Raw genomic sequence first — 22283 nt, forward strand, 5'->3', positions numbered from 1 at the left:
ACACAAAAATCAGGTTTTTAATAAAATATTATAACCAGAGATTTGTTTGAAAATATCAAGCCTGTTTTGTCACTAGTATGAGTGAAAAGTGATTTTATGTTGTGATTAAAAAAACTATTATTTATCCTCCAAATCTCGCATATTATTGTGTTATCTGTAAAATCTCTTAAATACATTTTGAATTTTTGTTTTCAGTAAGATTATAATTTGTTATTTTCTATGCTCTAACCATGTGGGCTCTCTGATATGACCAACCATGTAACCATTATAAAAAATTAGAAAATAACTATAAATTATGCTTTTTTTGTACTAGAATGACTACATGTTATAACACAAAAATACAAATGTTTCATCTAAGTATCTTAAGTCTCATCATGATATATATATATATATATTTATTTTATTGATCTTTCAGTCATGTTTAGCTGACATTACATAACTTGCATTGATGCGATGTATGTGCTCTTGTTACGTATCGAATAACATAAAATTGACCTTTAGTCTTACCTGTCTTGGTTGTGTTTTAGTGGACTAGCATTTTGTAATATACAGTCACATTTCAATTATGATACATTATATATGTGTATAACACTATGCAACAAAATTTTTACTTTTTCTTGTTCCTGAGCAGAAAGTGTTATTTCCCAAATGCTTAAGCCTAAAGTAAATGGAAAAGACCTATTTTTCTCTTCAAACTTTGCTTTTGTGACCTGGGTAATGAAATTTTCAAATTTACCTATTTTCCAGAACATACCAGGTAGATTCAGTGCAAGAACTTTCTAGAAAATTGTAGAACTTATGAAAATTTTCAAGAACCTTTTAGAATTTTGTAGAACTTTCCATAGTAATGTATATACAGATATGAAGTATGATGAGTATGGCTGGGAGGCTATCAGAGACTTCAAAATGGTGGCATTCTTGATGGGTCTCCAAAGAGGCTTTACAAAGTTTCCCTCTCATCTTTGCCTTTGGGACAGCAGGGACATGGCAGCGCACTACAACAGAAAACACTGACTATAATGGACCGAGTTCTCTGTGGGGAGGCACAATGTCATATGTGAGCCACCAGTGGACCTCCAGAAGGTGTTGTTCCCACCATTGCACATAAAATTGGGTCTTATGAAACAATTTGTAACAGCTCTTGATAAGGAGCCTGCAGCCTTCAAGTACCTTCCAGACTTCTTCCCTAAGTTGTCTGAGGCAAAGGTCAAAGCTGGTGTTTTCGTTGGACCACAAATAAAGAAGATCCTGGAGTGCACAAAATTCCCAAGAAGCTCAGTAGGAAGAAAAAAGCTTGGGGCAACTATGTTGCAGTGGTTCGTGGCTTCTTGGGTAATCACAAGGCTGAAAATTATGTGGAGCTGGTGGAGGCTCTGGTGAGGAACTATGGCAAAATGGGCTGCAGGATGTCCCTGAAAGTCCATATTCTTGATGCTCATCTTGATAAATTCAAAAAGAAGATGGGAGCATACTCAGAGGAGCAAGGTGAGTGCTTTCATAAAGATATACTGGACTTTGAATGCTGCTGTCAAGGAGTGTGTAATGAAAACACGACGGGAGACTATATTTGGGAGCTGATACTTGAAAGTGATTTACATTACAGTCTCAAATCTCAAAAAACTACTCACTTCTAAACATTTTTGTATAATGTTAGTATAAATACATGTAAATTTTGAATCATATGTTGTTTTATTCAGACCTTATGTAAATGAAAATGTGCAAATTTGCCCGTGTTTCATATAAAATAGGTTAATTTCTAAATTTCATTATCCAGGTCACAAAAACAATGTTTGAAGGGAATAATGGCCATTTTTTCTGTACTTTTACAACATAAGCAATTAAGAAATAATGTATATTATCCAGGAACAAAATTTGTGTTTTATAGTGTAATCTATATACATATATACATTATATATGTATATAGATTATTATCATTTAGAAATAAATTATTAAACTTGTTTCTTAAAATATAGAACAATAAATCAAGAAGTAAAGCAAACAATTATCTCTTCTTGCTATAACCTTTGAACTCAGTTGCTGCTGGACATAGGTTGCTAAGCCTTTTAAAATTTTGCACATGAAGGATATGAAAGTTTTTTTGGGTCTTATATATACAATGAAATAATAAAAAATATCATAAATAACTATTCTGATACCTTAGAATTCCACTATAATTTATTGAGCTTATTAATTAAGATGCATTTAGATAAAAAAAGAAATGAAACTTTGAGCAGACTGAAGACACAACCTACTTTCTTGAAATCTTGAATCGAAAAAAACGTGGTAGCTTTTTTACAGATTAAAATGGCTAATAAAACCACTCTAGGGACATTCTAAGTTGTCAGTTGGTTATTTACTTGTCATGTTTTGAAGTAAATGTACATAAGGAACCATTTACAAAAATTGAAAGAGGTAAACAGGGCCACTGTGTTTGATTGTGCATAAGTCGTATCTCAGCAGAATAAAATGATATGAGGTTCTTATTTTATGTTCTAGCTTGTTAAATTAGTAATTTGAGTTTTTAATATCTACAGAACTACAAACTCAGTATTTTGACAACACAAACATCTGATTTTAAACAGTGCTGCATTCAACATACTATGTGACCCACTAACATCTGTATTTAGGTGTATCTCAGAACACCAGTATGGGTGTTAACATTTTTGTTGATAAATTGACATTGTTCTCTGCTTATCAATAAAAGTGTTAATACCCATACCAGCTGTTTTGAGATATATATTTTTATTTCAATTGGGTTCTTCATCATGAAGAATGTATATAACAGTATAACATTAAAGTTTGAATTATAACCAACAGCTTTATTCCAGACTTGTTGATATAACTTCATAAAATATTAGCTCAATAAAGTTTTGAATGCAAGTCAACAAATGCAGTGACATGGCCTTTTACCCGTGTAGTTTTGAAGATTTATAAAATATCAGACTGTAATTACAGCGATAAGAATTTTCTTCATAAATTACTAGGTTGCAATTTTGCTTTACCCCTAGTGAAAATTATACACTTGCTGCATTACAGAAAAGAAGGTACAGCAGATACTTTGTATTTGGCAGCTCAAATAAAATCAAGTAACAAATCAAAATGTTGGGCAAATATCTGTAATTTATAGATTAAAATATATCACTAGAAAATAATAAGATGAACCTGCTGTTTTTCAGGTAAAACTTTATTGAAATGAATTAAAATGTTAACTAGGTATCTCATCTGTATACTTTAAAACTGAGATAAAAATGATGCAAATGTTTCCCTGATGCAGATAATACTTTAACATTGGATTTACAGGGTGCAACATGTGGAAACTCACATAAATACCAACACAAAATAAGTATCAGGATTTTATCTTTTAATAGCAACGTTGTTAAAGTTGAAAGAGCAGCCACAAAGATGGAAACGAGGAGACACAGTAGGAGCAGAAGTGGAGACAGGTCATCAAGAAGAAAACGGTATGAGGATCTTGGTTCTCAAAGTAGCAATCACCATGTGTATGATCATTTTGTGAAAATTTTTCATGTGACAAGTCTCACTTATTTTTAAGTTTCTAGTACTAACTGTAACATAGATTAATGAATACTTAGGCTTGACATTGCCTGGTGGTAAGGGAGTTTGAACTTGTAACCTGTGGATCATGAGGTTGAATCCTTATTGCTAGACATGCTTGTCCTTTTAGCTGTGGGTAAAAGAGTAGTCCAAGAGTTGTCAGTGAATGGTGTTTACTGATTGCCTTCACTCTAGTCTATCACTGCTAAATTATGGACCATTTGCACAGATAGTCTTTGAGTAGTTTTGTCTAAAATTAAAAAGACTTTTGTTCAGAAAAGGTATATTGTAAAGCTCTTGGCAACTGTGTTATAGTTATGAACATTTATAATTGTTTATTGACTGATTTTAAAGAACTACCAAACATTCTTGTTTTGTGGATGGATTCTTTCTTAGTTGTAAAAGTCAAATGGAGACAATTTTCTGAATAACTCTTAGAACCAAATTATATATAATTTCATAGTGATGCCAGTTTATTTTATTTTATCCGTTTTTGGACTAGATATTTTTTTCATCCTCCTGAAATTATGTTTAAGTTGTTTTTCTGTGTTTCATCCATACTAACTAAACAATAATGTGATGGTGTTTTCAGAATAATACCATTTTATAATATTAACAGTTTATGATTGTGAAGTTTAATGTAGTTAATGTTTTATTTTTCACTATAGAGTCTACTGCATATGTTTTAATGTGTGTTCATTGTCTGAGAACCTACAGTATGTAATAACCTTTCTCCACATCTTTGAAGAGATGTAGTTGCTTAAGCTGCACGTATGTTGCATACTAGGGGAATCCCCAAGTTTTCTGTTGGTTATATGGTGTCAGTTATACAGCAAAGTTCATATGACTACCAAGTATTTTAACAAGATAATGAACTTCCACAGAGTTTTGAAAAAAATCCTGGATTTTTTCTGATATTTACTTTTAATTTTTGGATCTGTAGAGCATTGTTTAGCCATGATCAACTTGAAAAAGACCAAGACCAACTATGGTTTCAGTTGTATCATCCCAAAGCTATCAAAGCATTGAACTTTGATGAAGTCTCAATATATACAATCAGTACTAAGTGTTTTGTAACATATGTAATGTATATTTTTTAATATATCAAGATGAATTTGTGACTGAAAGCAATAGACTGAAATGTCATGCAAGTGATTTTTCAGTACTGCTTTATAAAAGGAGAGTAAATATGATTCCAAAATGGGAAGGGATCTACCATTAAGTCATGAATAACCTTTTTTAATAGCCATGAACTATGTAAGAAAACTGCAGAGTTACCAAAAACAATGTACTGTACAAGAAATACAGTACTACCACAGTGAAGTAGTTGAATGTTGAAAGCTGACCATTTACCAGTTATATTTACTTTTTGTCTTAATAAACTTCAACAAATCCTACTTTAATGATGGCATATTTTTATTCTAAAAGCCTAATAACTAGAAATGTATATATATATTTTTATTGAGATCTTAATGTACCATTGCTAGAAAATCTTGAGATAAAACTGCAATATTTGTTTTTTCACAAAGAAGATTTTGATATGACAAACAGTTTTGAATTTTAGAGTTTTGCAAAAACAAAGCACTCTAAACTATATTAATTGTCTACTAATTCTTTAAAAGTTCCCTGTGTTTTTCTTCTTTTTGAATTTACCTTTTTAGTTTATTAGTAAAGTCCCTCAATTTATATATGTATACAATTTAGTACATATTTCAAATTTGACTAGGTTAGGAAAAGTGTTGCTGTTTATACATACAGCAGATCTTAGAGCTCTTGGTTACATTTTTCCTGACAACAGTGGGAAAGGTTTAACTTCTGAATAAATTATGTTGAAACAATGTGATGTTTTCAGAGATTTTCTTGAAACTTAAGCAAACTATGTACTACCAAATATTCTGTTGTTAAATGAAAAAAAAACACATTTTCTCTGGGAAAAAAAAGGTTATAATGATAATCATCAAAATCTTGTACAGGTCACGGTCAAGATCACCTCATCAACACAAGTCAAGATTACACAATCGATCTAGGTCGAGGTCTCCTCGTAAATCTAGATCAAGGTCTAAAAGCAGAGAAAGAACGGATTATCATAGCAAGTCGCACAAAAGAGAGAAACAGAAGCAAAGAAGGCAGGATGAGAAACCCCCAGAGCCAGTTATTGGTGAAGTAGGTTTTAAATTTATGTTCTATTGATAAACAAGTTACATTGAAAAAAATAAGAGCTTTAATCTACATTAAACCTGTGTCTGCTGGGTCACAAGATGTATTTTCTGTTAACTGTAAATGTATTGGTGAATGTATTCTGATAAACTTTTGAAGTATTTTAGAGCATAAAAAAGAAAAGAAAAAATAATTAATTAAAATAAATCAGAGTTCACTGTGTCATGAAGTGTATAAACTTGTTAACTGGATATATTCTGACCAATTTCACGTGTAAAATTTCCTAAACAATAAAACAAAAAAATGAACTTTAATTTACATTAAATTTGCCATTATCATATCACAAATTGAGGTTGTTCTTATACTAAAAAACTGCATATTTCATGCAGAAAGTTAAATATATAGATACTGTTGTGGAAGGACTGTGCATTATACACGTGTATACTTTTTTTAATTGTACTTTAATTGTGTATGCTCGGTACTCACTAAACTAGTCTAAGCTTACCTGATGTCTTGTCGTAGAAGAAAATAATTTAACATAAAAATATCTTGAGGAATGGATAGAATGCCAAAAAAAACTTTATAGAAAAATTCCCAGATTGACGATTTGTTCCTTAGTTCTTTGTTCATTCAAACAGGAACTCTGTCAAATTGATGATTTGTTCCTTAGTCCTTTGTTCATTCAAACAGGAACTCTGTCAAATTGACAATTTGTTCCTTAGTCCTTTGTTCATTCCAACAGGAACTCTGTCAAATCAAGTACCCCGCTGGCACAAGAGTAAGTCTACAGATTTACGAAGCTAAAATCAGGGGCTCGATTCCCCTCTGTGGATTCAGCAGATAGTGTGATGTGGCTTTGCTGTAAGAAAACACACACATGCACTGTCAAATCAATTTTCCATAAAATCATAAAATTGCTGCTCAAAAGACTTTATAAAGTACTTTATAATCTGCTCTAAAATTCTATTTGTATATTTGCAGTTGCTATTTTAAAAGTTTTGCTTCATTAGTAGTTAATTGTTTACACAACAGGATGTGATATGAAAGGATGAGAACAAAGCCTTTAGTAATAAAATCACCAATGTAAAATAAAGGCACAGCTAATCTCAAGAAATATTACTTTCTCAACAAACATTAACCTGTTTGAGATAGGTAGAGAAAAGTCTAACAAGAGCATATATATTTGTCTTTTTTTTTGTTTGCAGGTTGTACTAAATAAGTGTAGAAAAATTACAGAATATCAGTTGCATGTTGAAAATTTGGTACTCATAATAAAATCTTACTCTATATAACATCAAATTACACTTTTATGTGCATATTTCAGAACTTTGTGCTTTTGTTGCGTACAATTTTTTTAAAATGTTAATTGCAATTCCTGATAAAATATATATTCTTTTAACTGTAAACTTATCCTTTGGATTTACTGTGACAGATTTTAGATGTAAAATATTGAAGAGCAATCGGGGAATGAGAAGAATGTGAATTATTTATCTGTTATGATGAGAAAACCCACTTCTAGAGAAAAATATGTGTGTAAAAACAACTGGTATGGGAAGAGAAAGCACTATGTAGAGGAGCGAACAATGTTTCGACCTTCTTTGGTCATCGTTAGGTTCACAAAGAAAGGAGGTAACTGACCACATGTTTAAAAAATCACGAAACCATATACTGCTGCATACCGCATATTTCCAACATCAGCAGAAGTATAACTAACATTTGGCAAAACCTAATCACAAAATATGACATTCCAGTTAATACCAAATTTATTTAAAAACCAGGCACAAAACTAAGGTTTGTATAATGTAAAAACTACACTGACAAACACAACACTAACATTATTTATACAACACAATGTTATAACTGCCACGACTTCTATATTGGAGAAACAGGTAGAAAAATGGAAACCAGATTCAAAGAACATAAAAAGTCACCTTCACACATTTTTGAACAGTGCAAATCAAATAAATGCAACATAATTATAGAAAACACTCAAATACTAAATAAAAAAACAAACATAAACAAATGCAAAATTAAAGAAGCCTTACTTATACAACAACTCAAGCCCAAAATAAACCAATACAAAGGAACACCTTTATACCTATATTAATATATATAATCCAACATCTAAGCATGCCCTCTACATTCCTAAACACAACTGCTTTCAAACATGTGGTCAGCTATTGGTCAGTTACCTCCTCCTTTGTGAACCTGACAATGACCAAAGAAGGTTGAAACGTTGTTCACTCTCTACATAGTGCTTTCTCTATCCATACCAGCCATTTTTACATATATAATGTGAATTATTTGTTGTTTGATAATGATTAACATTATAAAGTTTAAGTGCTGTTGTAAATTGTACTCACGGGAAAATAAGTTAACTTGAAACTGTGTTTACGTATATTAAGTGTAAAGGATGAGTTAGAAATTTGCTGGTTTGCAAGTTTTTCTAAATGATAAAAAAAAATTAGTTCAAGTGAAATAATAAATAATTGTTGTCAAAAAATAAACAAACTATTAGTATTAATTCTTATCTTAAAAATTTGATGTATAAGTTACTTAGATAAAAATCATAATAATTACAATTCACTTAATCTAGTTCACAACATAACGTACATTTTCCTTAAAACTGATATTTAAGTAATGCCTAGATCACTAGTGTGTTGCATCCCAATTGGCTTTATGGTCTCTGGCAGGGGTGTAGATCCTGGGAGGGATGGGGGATACATCCCCCCTCATTTTAGGTGAGGGGTATGGTGCACAACAATCATCCCCTACAGTTTGGTCTGTTGAATTGTTTTATTGCATCACAGGCCTACAAATTGTGTGTTTGTTCTTGTGATTCTTGTGTTATCACCAATCGAATTACATAATTAGGCCTAGATGTAGGCTTTTTCAGTTGCCGAAATATACATCTTTAATATAGGCTTGCTTTTAAGTTTTTTGATCTAAGCGATAGTTCGTAAGTATCAGTTAGTAGGCCTAAGTATACATGCAAGTATCATGGCAACAAGATCACTCTGTGACTGCATGTTTACAGCTTTTAGGTTCACGTAATCAGAGATTACAAATTTGCAAATTGAACGGTCCACATGAGTGGTTGCAAAAATCATCCCCCCCATCGGTTGTAAAAAATATACTCCCCTCTGGTATTTGGTGAAGGGTCTTGTTGGTACTGGATATACCACATGTAGTTTAGTTGAAATGGTTTTTGTTTTTTGTGTTTTTATCTTAATTTTCTTTTGTAATCCTGCTTTACCAAAAAGTAAATAACAGTAATTAGCTTAAAATATTTTATAGATGAATTTCAAAACAAAATACAGTATAATTTGGTCTGTTGAAAATTATATACTGAATTAAGTCCTATTTTATGATCAATTGTTACTTGTAATTAAAGTTAAATTTTATAATCATTGACAGCTATTATTCAGATTTTGTATTGAAAATATACTTATTCTAGTTCATGTGTTTTTTTTTTTTTTTTTAAATTTAGATTTATAGTGGAAAAGTAACCAATATCATGCAGTTTGGGTGTTTTGTTCAACTTGAAGGGTTGAGGAAAAGGTGGGAGGGGCTGGTCCACATATCACAGGTAGGAATCTTTTATGTTTATGGACAACATATTTTGACTTTAACCATTCACATTTTAAAAGTTGTTAATTATTTTTCATGCATCATAATTTCTTTTCTGTCTCATGTATCTGAATATTTCATAGTAAATGTTCACATCCCAGCATCAGTAAAAGTAATTGTTTGTGTTACATGAAATTAGTTTAAAAGTCCAGTTATAAATGCTGTAATAATCATTTTTTAAATCACATTTTTTTCTGTAATATATTGGTGTATTGGATAATAATAAAATTCCTGAAATTAAAGTATATTACATATTCATTATTGTTTTCATTTTCAGCTGTCTGAATATCATGTCATGTGTATAGTAAAATGGCTAGTGAGACTTACTTTGGTAAATTCAAAAGTTGTTGCTATGCTACATAAGAATTTGAACATTTTCTGTTATTAGCCTTGCCTTCTCAGCTACTGTTGGAGGCAGTTTGACAGGTTATATGTGTAATGTTGATCTGAATCATTAGCAGGTGTTAAACATTCTTAAATTTTATCCTTGGTTAACGTACATTGACTTAGCTTTCTCTGATCTTGCAGCTTCGGCGAGAAGGACGTGTCACAAATGTTGGTGATGTTGTACAGCGTGGACAGAGAGTTAAAGTAAAAGTTTTATCATTTACTGGGCAAAAAACAAGTTTATCATTAAAGGTAAACATTTAAAAAAAAAATATAATTGTTTTTCTGTTGAAAATAAAATAAATTTACCACTTTGTAAACAGCCAAGGGCCTTGGATGAAAGAAGAGTATTTTTTAATATACAAGACTCTTAAATTAGAAGAATTATTATTTAGTTTAATTAATGATTTAATCATTATTTAATTTTCATAACAAGAGTGTCAAATGTTAATTATTTTAGAAGCAATGGCTTAAGTTTTATTATGTAACTGTATAAGTTATGTATCAAGTTTGTAAGTTAACTGTTGTACTGGGCTTATGTAATATGGTTGACATCATCATACTTGAAGCTTCTAAGTGTTTCCTGATAAGTGAATATTATTGTCTCTAGAGGACTAGGTATTTCTAAATTTTTCTGCCAGATGTTATAAGTACATGCAAATATAGAGTGCAAGTGAGAAGTTAAAGGTAATGGAAGTTAGACTGCATGATTGTCAGTTTTACCCATAACAGAAGATTTCTGAGGTAAAAGTTTTACAGTTTATATTGTAAGAACAGAGATAGAGAAGGATAATTTGTCTTATTTGGTTCTAAAATAATTGAAACAGTCAGTGTGAACTTTTGACATAAAAGTGATTTATGTAAAGTTCTGGATACAACTATGGTAGCCAAAACGGGTAACTTTAGTGAATTTATCACTGATTATGGTGTTATATTAGAGGGGAGAAGAAATAATTCATTTTGTCAGTTGAGTTCTAAAGTGATTGAACCAGACTGTGTGGATTTTGACCAAAAGGTGAATAATTTAAAGCTCTAGATTTAACTGTGATAAACAATAATGTAATGAATTTTTTTTTATGTACATGTTTGACATAGTTTGAAATACATTATTTTAAAATGTGGATTGTGTGCATTCCTTTTATGGTTGAAATTTATTACCAACAAGCCACAGTCACCTACTATGAATAATTCTACCTTCATAAAATGTTTGACAAGTGACATTCTGTATGATTAATTACAAACAGTTCTGAGCGATATATAATTTTCAAATGATAACTGTATTAATTATGAATTAAAAGATGAGGAGTTTTTGTTTTTTAACTTGTGTATTTTAAAAAGTTCTATGAATTTATTCATTAATGTATCAAAACATATTTTAAAGCAGTTTATTATTCATTTTGTTTAATTTAAATATCATTTTGTTAGAATAAATAATAAAATATTAGATAAAAAATAACAACAAAAAACTCCATCATTATTAGAGTGCATATTTCTGTGCAGGATGTAGACCAAGAAACAGGAGAAGATCTTAATCCTGTACGATCCAAAGGATTAATAAACAGTGATGATTCTGAGGAGGAGTCACTAAGAAACCCTGATCGTCCATCAAGCCTGCCTTTGATCACCAAGCGTGATGATGACGACATGGATAACAGGAGGAGAGTTCAAAGAATATCCTCCCCTGAAAAATGGGAGATTAAACAAGTGAGTTTTTGATATACAAAATATTAGAAGTCTTTAACGTCTGCCCTAACTGGTCAGTTGAAACCTTTCTTTTATCTCTTGTTTTGGCATGCCAAACCATAAAGATTGAAGATGAGGACTGTCATGGCCATCAGCCATGTTAGACTTGGTGATATTGACATGTAGTTTGGAAATAAAATTCCAAAATTACTAAAATTTTGGTGGTTAGAGATATTTGGTAAAGGGATAATACATTTTTTTGTACATTTTACGCAAACAAATCAACATTGAATCTGTACAAAGAATAAAAATATTTTTGTTGATGACATTACCATTACCTTCCACTCCAACTTGTGGAAACTGAGTCAGGCTTATGTCATCAATTCACAACCCATCTTGAGTATAAATACTTTTGAAACACATTTAATTTTTGGAGTACAACATAGTTGTAAATCTTACTAAAATTTTTCTATATTTTGTATAGATATAGTAAATTCAGCATTACAGGTAACATTTGTTTTATAATTTGGGGTCAGTCAAGTAGGCCAACCTGTTGTTAACTTAGATCTCGGGTGCTTTAATGAATTACCTGATGTACTTCATTTGGTTCTGTGTTGCTTATGTGATGTAAACTGTCAGTTTCATGATAATCTGAGAAAAAATCAAACAGTGATCAGCATTAACATCTGTTCTTTCCTCTAATAAAAAATTAAACATGTATCTTATGTGATATATAAATTGTGGATAAGTGGTCATATAATGCTGTATATTATTACATATTAATTATAAAATTACTTTGTCACAGCTGATAGTTACCAACTTTGGCTAATAGAAATTCAGTTTGACTGATCCACTGGCCTATAATTTAAAAACAATCCACAGCTGTCCCATAAAGAACACCCCTATGTATTGGTTATTACATATGACAATTTGCAGAATTATTGCTTGAGACATTATTCATATTAAAGAATGATCAATGTTACATCCAACTTACTATTGGGAATTTAGATCTTTCTGTACATCTAGTTTAAATAACAAACTGAATTTGATATTCTCTTGAGTCAAAAGTGATTTATTTAATTGGTTCGCAATTTTTATATATACTTCTATTTAGGTCTGTTTACATTTTTTGTTTTACTTTTTATTATAATTATTTCTAACTGTTGCTCCTGTGAAATAGGGCTAATCACACTCTATAAGAAAACAACAACAAATAAAAACATAGTTCATGTTGGAATTATTATTCCAAACCTTATTAAATGTTTTTCTTTAGGTGGCTAAAATACAACACGCACATATTCATGGATGTATTTGAGTTGTTCATTTGGTGTAGAAAATTTTAGCATGAGTTATATTAAAAAACAAAAAAAGTGGTTATTGCATTACATGAATTAATGTCATTTTAATATTTAACAACATTACCAAAATGTGTACTTTCTGTAAGCTTTTATTTGAAATTATAATTTTTGTTAATATGATAATTACACATGCTGTTTTTAAAGCCATTCTCAATGTATTAGTTATTTCATCTTTACATGATATAGAAGTGTAACATAAAAATTGATTATGTTAAATTTATTCGACAGTTATTTTATTACTATAAAGTACAATTGTATAAATGCTCATTGTATTGTGCATTTCTATACTTAAGTTAATTAGGTGTGAAGGCAGATCTTTCAAATGGCTCTAATATCCATTTCAGGTTATGGTGAGCTAAAGATTGATTGCTCTCAGGAAAATAAATTCTGTGATCTGTATATATCTTTTCATATAATTTGTAATTTTGTTAGTATTTTGCTAATCACTGCTTCATGTTTTCACAGATGATGTCTGCCAGCTGTATAGACAAGTCTGAGCTACCAGATTTTGACGAGAGTACAGGACTTCTGCCAAAAGATGAAGATGATGGTAAGGAAGTTCTTAATGGATAACAAAATTTGTTACTGAAGTAGCTAACCCCATTCCAGCTGGTTTATGGGTTGAAGGCCACGTCATTGCTTTCGTTGACTTGTATTCAAGTTTTATTTGAACTGCTATTTTATGAACTTAGCTTCTTAAGTTTGGTATCAAACTGTAGATTACAATTCAAATTTTCATATTATACATTATTTTATTTCTTAATTTAAAACTAACTATTAAACAAACGAACCTAAACATCTAGTTTTGTGTGTCATGTGGTATGTTGAATGCAGGACTGGTTCAAATTAGATGTTTGTGGTGTCAAATCTACAATGTCAATATTTTTGTACCAATTAGAAACTCAAATAATCAAATACTGATAATCTAAAATGAAATTCTTTTGTCATTTTTTATTCGTTGAGCTATCACTGTATTTAGTGAATCAAACATAGTGGTCCTCATTTGTTTTTGGAAGTGGTTCCTTATATATATACTAACTTCTATATATGACATTTGATTAACCAATTGGAAGCTCAGAATGTCCTCGTAGTGGTTTTCTTGGCTATTTTCAAATATAACAGCATTCTTTTTCTTTTGAAACAAACCTTTGAGTTGATATGTTGAATTTTTAGTCTCTCTGTGAATTCATATTTTTTAGATTCAAATACACATTAGTTATTAAATTTGATAAATTAGAATGGAATTCTATGATATCAATGAAATTTTTGATTTTTTGGTTATTCATATGTGTATATAAAAATCTTTAAAAATTTTATTTCACATCATCCATGTGCAAAATTTCTTAAGGCTTGGGAGACAAACAGCAACAAGTACAAAAGTTATAACTGTAAAAGATAATTATGTTCTTTATTTCTTTACTTACTGTTCTGTGTCTTAAGAAAATGAGTTTTTAGAACATGATTGTAAATAGTGATAACCTGTTCTAGTCCACTAAAAAACACAACCAAGATAGGTCACTTTCTAAAAACAAAAACTAAAGGCCAGTTTTATATTATTGAATACAATAATATGAGTGCACATGCATCGTATCATTGTAATTTCTGTATTGTTAGCCAGACACAAGTGAAAGGTCAAGGTAATAAAATTAATAAATATATATAATTGTATAATGCTATGAGATTTAAGCTATTTAATTTAAACATTTATGCTTTTTTGTAATTTGTAGTCATTCTACAATGAAAAAGGCATAACTTATATTCATTTGATAATTTTGTGTGGTGGTTACGAGATTGGTCAAATCGACTGAAACCCATACAGATATTTGTTAGCGAAATCTGAATATTTTCTAATGCACAAAAGTATTTTTAATCTTAAAATGAAAATTACTTTGCATATCAGATGAATAACATATAAAAAAGCATGAGAAAAACATTCTTAAACAAATCTTAAAACTTAATTAAAAAAAAAAAAATTTTGTGTATGAAACCCTTGTAATGTTTTCTGATAACTTCTCAAATTTTGTGAACATGTACTTACGAATTTAAAAGTAATAGAATGAAAATTAGAATAAGCAGAAAATGGTTAAGATGTCAGTACCTGGGATTGACCCCATATTGAAAGAGTTAAAGAGTAATGACTATTTCTTTAATTTTTCTTTTCAAGGTTTATAATCCTCTAAACATATAAAGATTTTGATCTTGATGTTAATGACTGTTTGACTGTTGTTGATAGGTACTTTCTTGGTCAAGCCATGTTTGATGAGATACAAACTTTGTATTGGGATTATGTAAGAGGACTGGTAATTACTTATATCATCATTGATTCTGAATTTCCATTTTAAGCATTTATTTTCTACCAGTCGAATAGTATTTTATTTCAGGACAAGGAAATAATTGTTGAGATAAACATAATGTTTGATTACAAACAAAATATTATGCTTTTTTTCACATGATTAGGAAGTAGCAACTCTAGTAATTTCCTTTTTGGAATGCATTAAAGATACAGTAACCCATGTGCACACAGATATATAAACAGATATATAATTATGTTTGATCTATAAAAACACAGAATGTATAACTTTAAGTAATTACTGACAGTGTATTATTTTTTAAAAAAATTCAGTGCAATGGATACATGTAAGCTAAGTGGTACTGGAAACATTAACTTTGTTTTAAAAGTAGTGGTCAACTAATAATTATGTAAAAAACTACATTGGCTTTTAAAAAGATGTGTTAGGGAAATATTAAAAATTACCTAATACAGATTTAAAATTTCCCAAAAAAAGATGTCCCATATTATGACTGCTGAATAACTGGAAGTTACATTATTATGTTTTGTGGTGATTCCAAGTTAATTGAACACGTCTTGAAACTTCAAATTATAGAAATATATGAACATATATCTCATTTTGAGGAAGACTGCTTTAGAACCGGTATAGCAAAGTGAAGCATATTATGTACATCTAAATACCAGTATTTTCACATGTTAAATTTTTCAGTGTGATAAGAAAATTTGTGTGTGGTGGTTATCCTAGTTGGCTTGATTACCCCTGGTATTGAGTGAAAGTCCCAGTTGATCCTGGAGAGTATAGTAAATATAGTGTGGTTAACATGTTATAAAGTATTATTCTTTGCTTTCACTCTTAAGCGCATAGAATTATATTCTGTTGTTCCAGTTAAAGACACAGAACTCTACTGAACAAATAGCAACACATTTTTAATACATTATATTTGGAATGGAAAATAATAGAACTTGCATATCGGTCTGTTGGCAGACAGTAGTCCTAGAATAAATGGTGAGTGGGGTTAATGAACTGCCTATCCCCTTATCTGTCACATTAAAGTTAAGGATGGCTAGAACAGATAGCCCTCAAGTAGTTTTGCAATGACGTTAAGCAACAACACCAGCATGTTTTGTGTAAAAATATATTAAGTTTGTTTATTGTCTGAAATTTAAACCATTGTTGGTTTATGCCTTTTTTATTTTTTTTTTCAGATGAAGACATTGAAATTGAGATGGTTGAAGAAGAACCACCTTTTCTTCAAGGGCATGGAAGGGCTAATGTCCAAGACCTCAGTCCTGTTAGGATTGTAAAGGTAAGTTTTATTTATCATCACAATAATAAAAGATTAGTTTTGTAGTTTAGATAGAAATAAAGTGATTCTAAAGGATAAAATATGATAAACTGTTGACTCATAATCTCAGGGAAGTAGGTTCGAATCCCCATCACACCAAACATGCTTGCCCTTTCACCATGGAAGTATTATAATGTGAATGTCAATCCCACTGTTCATTGTTAATGGGTTGTGATGACTAGCTGCCTTTCCTCTAGTCTTACACTGCTAAATTAGGAATGCCAGATAGCCCTTGTGTAGCTTTGTGCAAAATTCAAAACAAAACAAATGATATATTGTGGTTTTTAATCTGTGATAATATTTTGTTTTTTGTTTCCATGGTTGTAGAGTGTATTAGTTTGATGTAACTTTATATAATGTTTTGTAATTGATGTTTACTTATGTTTCTCTAAATCCAAATTATTAGCTACTGTGAGTAAAAACTCGTGTTTTTAATATTTTCTACTTTTTTATGTATGATAGTTTTAGGGTTTGTTTTTTTATTGTTGTAAGGCTCTCATATATTTGTTATTCCATCCTCTAGTAATATTAGTTCACAGTTTTATGTAAGTAAATTTCTTTAAGTATTTGTTTTTATAGTTTTATAGCCCAGATAATAAGTTTTGTTGGGATCTTCTTTATAATTTGAGGCATGCCTTACTGGACTTTTGAATAAAGCTTGTATTATTACATACATGATTGTATTTAGAATTCTTGTACTGTCTTAGGTTATTTTGAGATGTTGTCGTTAAAAAACATTAAAAAGATATTTTCTTACATCTTGTTTTTTTTTTTGTACTGTGTACCTGAATCCATGTCATTGCATCAGTAGTTATTTTGTCAATAAAACAGTAATTGTCATGGATATATTGTCCTAATAACAGTGTATTCATTTTTCACTTGTTCTTACATGGTCTTATATACGAAGAAATTATCTATTACAACTTATGAAAGAAGTACAGTTGATGTTTTTTTAAAGTACTTTTGATCAGAAAATTCCTCTGTGTGTGTGGGTTAGGGCTAGTTATTATTTCCATTATTCATATTTATTTTTTATTTCTATCTATTGAAACAGTTATTTATTCACAAAAACAACATAAACCTCTGTCGATTAGTTAAAGCATTGACTGTTGGAAGCAGTTTGCACTCATATTCTAGGCTTATATTTATATAAGTGATATTTTCTGAACTGTATTTTTGGTCAAGTTAATTTTCTCTCTAATAATTATAGATGTTTGTGAGTAACTACAAAATTCTCGTACCTGTTTGCATCGTTTGATTAAAGATAATTTACTGGTACAAAGAAATATAAAACCCTGTTTTGTAATCTGAATAGTTTGTCATTGCAGAACCCTAAGTTTGCTATAATCATTAATCTTTCATACTTTCTGATGTAAGAATATATCCATAGTTTGAGTATTGCAAAAATATATAATCACGGGCAAAAACATCATGAAAGAAAATTATAAAAGATACCCCAGATTGGTGGCTTGTTTTTAGTTAGTAAACTGTCCATTAGAATCATTTGCTGTCCACTGTAAAACTTCCACTAGTCACTTTTATTTGGAAATCATACCTTACTAGTCACCCATGTCTTCCTTACTTTGCTGTAATGAATTTAGATGAGATGTGTTTTTGTTTAATTATGTTTTGCTATTGGTCCTATCTTGTATGGAAACTAAGGTTGTTTTTGTATCATCCAATTTGCTTATCATGGCATCATAAAAGCCTTTCAAACACAGGGTGTTTGAAATAGACATTGGTAGAAAAGGAAAGTTAGTGAGAAACAAAACCTAGGATAAATTTGTTTTTAAGGGATCTCGGGGTCTGAGTAAGTATGAATCTTTTCTGTGGGAATGACAGAATATTCCTAAAATGTGAGTAAACAAAGCACTACCTATTGGAGCTGTGCTGAGAGATCAAAGCTCAAACATATTTTAATTTTAATTTACATGTTAAACTAACTAAATTTTGAAAAGTTACAAATTATTGGTTCTTAGGTATTTTTGATTAAAACATTGTTGAAATAAAGTTAGAATTACAGTTTTTACTTAAGTTGTGAATTACCTACCTTGCTTCAACTGCATTTTCAGTTCTTTGAAAATAATGGAGTGATTGGTACTGGATATAAATATTCTAGTGTTTTTTCAATGGGTTAAACAGCAAACCAGTGAAATTATATACAAATCTGAATTATTCAAGAAGCTTATTCTTATTTAAAACAGACCAGCATGGCCAAACGTGTTAAGGTGCTCAACTTGTAATCCGAGGGTCGTGGGTTCGAATCCCGGTCGCTTCAAACATGCTCATCTTTTCAGCCATGGGGACATTGTAATGTGTGGTCAATCCTACTATTTGCTGGTAAAAGAGTAGCCCAAGAGTTGGCGGTGGGTGGTGATGATTAGCTGCCTTCCCTCTAGTCTTACACTGCTAAATTAGGGACGGCTAGTGCAGAGAGCCCTTGAGTAGCTTTGTGCGAAATTTAAAAAAAGCAAACATATACTTGATTGATATCTTAAGTCTTGAAAGTTTGATTTTATTCAAAGTTAATTTATATAGTGTGTTATACTGAGATTTTTAGTCAGTCTAGAAACTCCATAGTTTATTAGTTTAACATAATAAAATTAGTAAATTATATGAATATTAAATAATTCAGCTGGAATTGTTTGAAAATACAAAGTCAATGGTAAAGTGGAAAATCTTGGTATATGTGAGAAAACGGTAGATCAAATATATATTTGTATTAACCGTATGTTCACTGGCGAATATCAAACTGTGTATGCCAGAACCTTTTATAGAGACATTTTCAACGCTTTACCGGTCTCTCAGTGGTATTTCTGTGGACTTGTACTGCTAGAAATCAAGTTTCAATACATGTGTTGGGTGGAGCACAGATAACCCTTTGTAAAGTTTTGTGCTTAATGACAAACAATATTATTTTACCTTAAGATTACTGATTTAGCAGCAATTCATTGTACAGGAGAAGAAATACCTGCTACAATATACAGGAATACAAAAAAACTTGTAGATATGTATTTTGGAGGTTCTGCAAGTTAAGCAGTGCAATATGCAAACTATGTTTGTTCTTCACTTGTTAGAGTACATGTGTGATGTAAGTAGTTCATAGACATACCTTGAATTCAACAATGTTTGTAACACATTGTTTTGTATGCAGCAAACTTGCACATTTGATTAAAATATTGCCAAGTTACCAGTAGATACACACATCAAATTTGGAATTAGAGTGAGTATTTATTCTTCAGCACGGGTTAGTCCAGTGAATCAACTTCCATGGGATACACATTTAGTTAAAGCTGTATTCATACCTGTTACCAATGAAAGATGAAACTCATATTGTAGCAGGAAATACCCTAATATTTGTCAGTCACCATTACTAGTCATTATAAATTTTTTGTTAAACATTTCAGTAGGGGTTAAATAATGGGTAATTAGGTCAGTGGAAGTTGTTTTAGTTTTCCTTTGTTTTATATGGGTAATTAGGTCAGTGGAAGTTGTTTTAGTTTTCCTTTGTTTTATATGGGTAATTGGGTCAGTGGAAGTTGTTTCAGTTTTCCTTTGTTTTATATGGGTAATTGGGTCAGTGGAAGTTGTTTGAGTTTTCATTTGTTTTATATGGGTAATTGGGTCAGTGGAAGTTGTTTCAGTTTTCATTTGTTTTATATGGGTAATTGGGTCAGTGGAAGTTGTTTGAGTTTTCATTTGTTTTATATGGGTAATTGGGTCAGTGGAAGTTGTTTGAGTTTTCATTTGTTTTATATGGGTAATTGGGTCAGTGGAAGTTGTTTCAATTTTCCTTTGTTTTATATGGGTAATTGGGTCAGTGGAAGTTGTTTCAGTTTTCCTTTGTTTTATATGGGTAATTGGGCCAGTGAAAATTGTTTTAGTTTTCCTTTGTTTTATGTGCTACCTTATTCTAAGTTCTATAATAATTTAAATTCAGAATCCTGACGGTTCATTAGCACAAGCAGCAATGATGCAGTCTGCACTAGCAAAGGAGCGGAGGGAACTTAAACAACAACAGAGAGAGGCAGAAATGGATTCTATTCCAACAGGACTTAACAAACACTGGATTGATCCAATGCCTGATGGTGAGTATATTCACTACAGTTTTTATTCTTTTTTTATTAAATAATTATTAACTTCATTTACTAATGATTAGTGTTATTAATTTTGACCTGATGCTGTGTAAGTGATATTTTTTGTGATACATAAAAATCGCATTAAAAACAAACAGACCCTAAGTCACTCAGTTTTTTTTAGATGAATGTTATCTTGAAGTCATGAGGATGTAAAAAAACTCGGCAGCCAGATTCATTAAATATAATAGATGTATTAAATCCTTTATTAATTCATTTTGTGTTTGTGAATTTTTTGTCAGTGAACTCCTGCAACAATTCTATAGCTAACAGGACTAAACTTGGCAAGTATTCTTATTTTTATGGCATAGTTTTCAATATCAAGAGAGTTAAAACGAGTCCAGAAGGTCACTTAAGCATAATGGTGCTCTAGGTGTAGGTTTTCAGGGTCAGTAGATCCAAATCTGATATTACATTCTGTGTTCCTGGACCCCTTCAGAATGTTTAGAGTACTATGTTTGAAATTGTGTTCGTACCACCACTCAAAAGTTAATGAATCAAACTTTGCACACATGATCAGATATCACAGGTGAATGTCCTAACTGGTTTGTTTTTGAGTGAAGGCCTCATTGGGGTAGCTAACAAAGTATTTAAATTTGGGCTAAAGGATAAGTTTGATTGGGGTCTTCTGTGAGTATTGAGCAGAACCATGAAACCTGCAGCTTGACTATAGGTGTTTCATGTTAGTTTTATTGTAATTGTATTGCAGTTAAATGTTGCATAGATATTTAAAAAATTACAGGTGTTTATTACTGTGTCTTTTATTTCAGCTGAAGGACGTACTCTAGCAGCCAACATGCGAGGTATTGGTTTGTCAGGTCAGGAACTGCCTGAGTGGAAAAAACACATAACAGGTGGAGCTAAGGCCTCTTATGGGAAGAAAACCCAACTCTCTATTTTGGAACAGCGACAAAGTCTTCCTATCTACAAGCTAAAAGATGAGCTAGTTAAGGTAATTAACTTATGTTCTGTTGTTTTTGTTTTACTATCTAACCTGATTTTTAACCACACTTTTATATTTAACTTGATAGGTTTGATCCTGGAGAGTTGATGGTTTATGTATTTATTATTCCTGCATCACTAAAAATTATTATAAATTAATGTGCATTCGTTTTTTCTCATCTTAATCCTTTTAAGAAAATTAAACACTATGAGAAGAAAAAATTGAGGGCTACCAGCAACACCCCCCTCTTACCCCACTGATCTACAAAGGGTTAAAATCTGTGTCTGGAATTTGACCTAACATTTTGTTGTTTGATAGTGATATGACCACTTCATTAAATTTTTTGCAAATGTACAACCAGTATTTCATTTGTAAATTTTTTATTTGCTAACACTTTGGTGATGTAGTCACATTTAATGTTTTTAATGATAGAACTAACTGCTGCTATACAAACGTGTTTGATATCTTGGTAAAAGGAGGGTTATATTTTTGAAAAAACATTCTTTAAAATTAAGCTGTTAGTGATATTGGCTAGTGGAACACTTGCATACTAAGTGATTTCAAAGTGTGAATACTGTCCAGCAACATTAAATATTAACTGAATATTAAGAGAGGGGAAAAAAGTCACAACACTGTTTTCAATTCAGTATTCTAAATTATTGCAGGTGTTGTATCTAGTCAGTGGTCATCATTTAAATTATCATAGTTAAAAGACATTCCTGACATTAAATGTGACAACAAGTCACTGATGTGATAAACATCAATTAAACCTTCAAAACTGTGTTTAACTCTCCTTTA

At 30.8% G+C, this 22283-nt stretch overlaps 1 protein-coding gene across 1 annotated transcript in view; it reads left to right on the forward strand.

Moving 5' to 3' along the window:
* pea (ATP-dependent RNA helicase pea) overlaps positions 1-22283 on the forward strand; it is a 55080-nt gene that overhangs the window by 13365 nt on the left and 19432 nt on the right. The window contains exons 5-13 of the mRNA XM_076493446.1: positions 3369-3461; positions 5529-5718; positions 9203-9301; positions 9871-9981; positions 11230-11433; positions 13236-13320; positions 16267-16367; positions 20347-20494; positions 21313-21494. Of these exons, the coding sequence (XP_076349561.1) occupies positions 3369-3461; positions 5529-5718; positions 9203-9301; positions 9871-9981; positions 11230-11433; positions 13236-13320; positions 16267-16367; positions 20347-20494; positions 21313-21494 (1213 nt within the window). The remainder of the gene's footprint in view (positions 1-3368; positions 3462-5528; positions 5719-9202; positions 9302-9870; positions 9982-11229; positions 11434-13235; positions 13321-16266; positions 16368-20346; positions 20495-21312; positions 21495-22283) is intronic.

Source organism: Tachypleus tridentatus, chromosome 3 (assembly GCF_004210375.1).
Source record: "Tachypleus tridentatus isolate NWPU-2018 chromosome 3, ASM421037v1, whole genome shotgun sequence".
NCBI lineage: Eukaryota > Metazoa > Arthropoda > Merostomata > Xiphosura > Limulidae > Tachypleus > Tachypleus tridentatus.